At 25.7% G+C, this 3,185-nt stretch overlaps 1 protein-coding gene across 1 annotated transcript in view; it reads left to right on the top strand.

The window, feature by feature from the left end:
- Window positions 1–1,525: 1,525 nt before the first annotated feature.
- Window positions 1,526–3,185, top strand: part of LOC112686665 (zinc finger MYM-type protein 1-like) — a 4,158-nt gene continuing 2,498 nt past the window's right edge. Inside the window, exon 1 of the mRNA XM_025559059.1 lies at window positions 1,526–1,791. Coding sequence (XP_025414844.1) covers window positions 1,602–1,791 — 190 coding nt within the window. The 5' untranslated portion in view covers window positions 1,526–1,601. The remainder of the gene's footprint in view (window positions 1,792–3,185) is intronic.

Genomic DNA, 3,185 nt, shown 5'->3' with positions numbered 1-3,185 from the left:
GGTTCTCAGAACAGTTCTGATTTAGGAAATTGTTAGAACATTCCAATAGTTTTCGAAGCCAACTGAATGATGCGATGATTTTCCTAGGATTGTGCTAAGTAAGGAATATTTCAAAGGATGTTCAGATGTTATCGTTTATAGTTATTGGATCTTTATTTTTTAAATCACGATGTATTGTCATTATAGTGACAATCGTTGCATAATTTTCATCGTTTTAACGATGATGACTATTAAACTCAGAAGTTGGTCAATTTTATCCAAATCCGGTAAAAAGTATGTTATGAAAAACAAAGTCTTAGAAGTTAGTCTTGAACAAAGTCTTAAGACATTATATTATTTAATTCACGCTTGTTAAATTTTAAATTGAATATAAAATATATCGAATGAGTTCATAAAACCAGTTAGTATAAATTATCTTCCAAATATTATTCTTTCACACCAAATTCTATGGCATTTACTCTGTAAAGGCTTGTGATTTTGATCTATACTATAGTATTAAATACTTTAAACTGTACAACCATAGATTAAATATACTAGTATAGTTATTTTTTTGAATGTTAAATATGAAGAAAATCGAAATCATTATTAAGTGTTAGGAAATTGTGTAAAAAGAATGATTGTATTATGTATATACCTATAATCAGAGATGGAACTAGGAATTTTTACGCCCGGGTAAAATGTTAAAATTACGCCCTATTCATAGACTAATAAATAAATACTCAAATAAATTGTGTTCTTATAATCAATATACAATCGTACTTATTGAGTTTTAATCTAATATCAGTATTTAATGAAGTTAAATATATCAAATTAGTTGTTAATAATTATGAAAATTACACCCTCTATAATGTTACGCCCGGGGATAAATCCCCGACTTCCCCACCCTAGATCCGGCCTTGCCTATAATAAATCATATAAGTGCAAAGTTTGATTCATTCGTTGCAGTGGCGCCGAAGTCCATGTTTATGTATGGCAGCTGCCATATATATAAACATTTGAGGGGGGTGGGTCCAGAGGAAAATAAAATGATGACAATTAATAGAAATAGGATCACAAATTATTAAGTAGTATTGCCCACTGCGAGTATTTGGTATTACATATACATTATTTCGTTGATCAATTAACACTAAATAGTTCATAATAATACGATCATTACTGATTAGTAAGAACAGTAACAACTAATGGCGCATTTTGGATAGAACAAAAATAAAAATAAAAACCATCAACCAAAATAGACATTCGCCGACTGGCGACCACCCACTCCACTAACATACGTATATTACATTATTAGCGTCTATTATGTTATCAAAAATGCAACATTTAGTCCATTATAGTGTTTATAAATAGCTAAAAATTCCTATAAATTATGATACACTATCGTTGAAAATCAACTGTACCTTCAGTTTAGTGTAATAACTAATAAGCCAACTATAATTCAAAAAGACTGTGACATATATTTATATTATTTAATTGGTTTTATTATTTAACTTTTAAGAATTTTTAATTTTTAACCACTACTATTTAAAGTTAAAAATTATAATTGTCTAAGAATATTAAGTACAAATCAACCTTATAAAGTAATTTATTTAATACCAAAAACTATGAGTTCTGTTTGTAAATGTGATTGCGGGAAATTAAGTTCATCAATGAACGATAACAATTGGAATAGACATATTAACTCATGTAAAGTACGAAAATTTAAAAGAAACTCGCATGATATAAAATCGTTTTTTTCTGGAAACAAGAATATAAAAAGCAAATTGATTCACCAAATTACTGCTGTAAAAAATAGTAAGTACCTACTTAATTTATTTAAATGTTTTATTTTGTTTTAAAATAAAAATACAGATATATTATAAATATGCATTATTTTAAATAATTTATACTGATCTTAATTATAATATTTAATATGATTAGTTTTTACTTATAAGTTCTGTACTACCAACTTATTGTACTATAACCTACCTATGTGGCTATGTTCTATTAGTTATTACCAGGGTTAGGATATGTATGCAACAGCATGATTTCTTATGCGACTTCTGAATATTGATTTTGTCAATAATGTCCACGAATCACCTCATGATGAGATAAATGGTGGTGTTTTTATTTTGCATGTTTTTGCATATTTTAGATAAAATGGATATTATTGCATATTTCAATTATATGAATGCAAAAAATGAATGTATTATAGTATATTTCGTATTTAATTCTAGCCCCGCTGATAAAAGTGTTATGTGCACCACAGCATATTATAGTATATTATTATTATACTTATTATTATTATTATTATTATTATTGTTAAGTATGTATATGTTAATATGTGGGGACAAATGCTGACATTCGTGTAACAACCAAGCAATTGTAAAATCGTTCTTTCTATATTATAATTTTCAGCGACTCAATAAAATAAATACTTTTAATAAAATTGTTGAATTGAGAATTTCCTCGTGGTGTTTTTTTTCTAAAGTGCGAACTTAAAAAACGTTACTGTAATGCCAACGGACTCTACCGAGTTTACCCGATCTGGCATACAACAAAAGTATAAAACTTGATTTTTTTTATCAAACATAAATTTTATTTTGAATTATTTTATTTTATTTCTCTATTATATTATATTAAGACAAATAACCAACCACTGATGTAATTCAATAAATATTTTTTTTTTTTTTTATAACTATATTTTTGTATTTATCTTATAAAAATTTAAATCTATATTTTTGCATATTTTGGTAAATAAAATGCATATTTTACAATTTTTTTATTTCATACAAATCCTAGTCCTGATAATTACATTAATTTATCCCACTACTGTTAATTTGGAGTATAGAAAAGTAAAAAAATGCTTATATGTGTAAAAAAAAATATATTAGTTAAAAAAGATTTTTCTGATGATTGATTTTATATATGATTTTATTTTATGTACTTACATTTTTGTACCTACTTATACATTAACAAATGATAATTTGTACATATTACATGCTCACATAGTTTTTTGATAATCAATTACCTTATTGAATATACAACTAGTCTTGAGATAAACTCATGATTGCAAAATAAAGGTATGTGCCTATCCATATTAAACAACTTTTTTTTTAAGTATTTATATACTTAATTGTGAATATGTACCTATATAACTCATAATCGTTTGATGATTAATATCCTTATTGAATATACAACTAGAACTA

The sequence above is a fragment of the Sipha flava genome, unplaced genomic scaffold (assembly GCF_003268045.1).
Source record: "Sipha flava isolate LNK unplaced genomic scaffold, YSA_version1 321_pilon_pilon, whole genome shotgun sequence".
In the NCBI taxonomy this organism is placed as follows: domain Eukaryota; kingdom Metazoa; phylum Arthropoda; class Insecta; order Hemiptera; family Aphididae; genus Sipha; species Sipha flava.
This window is presented reverse-complemented; position numbering and strand designations above follow the sequence as displayed.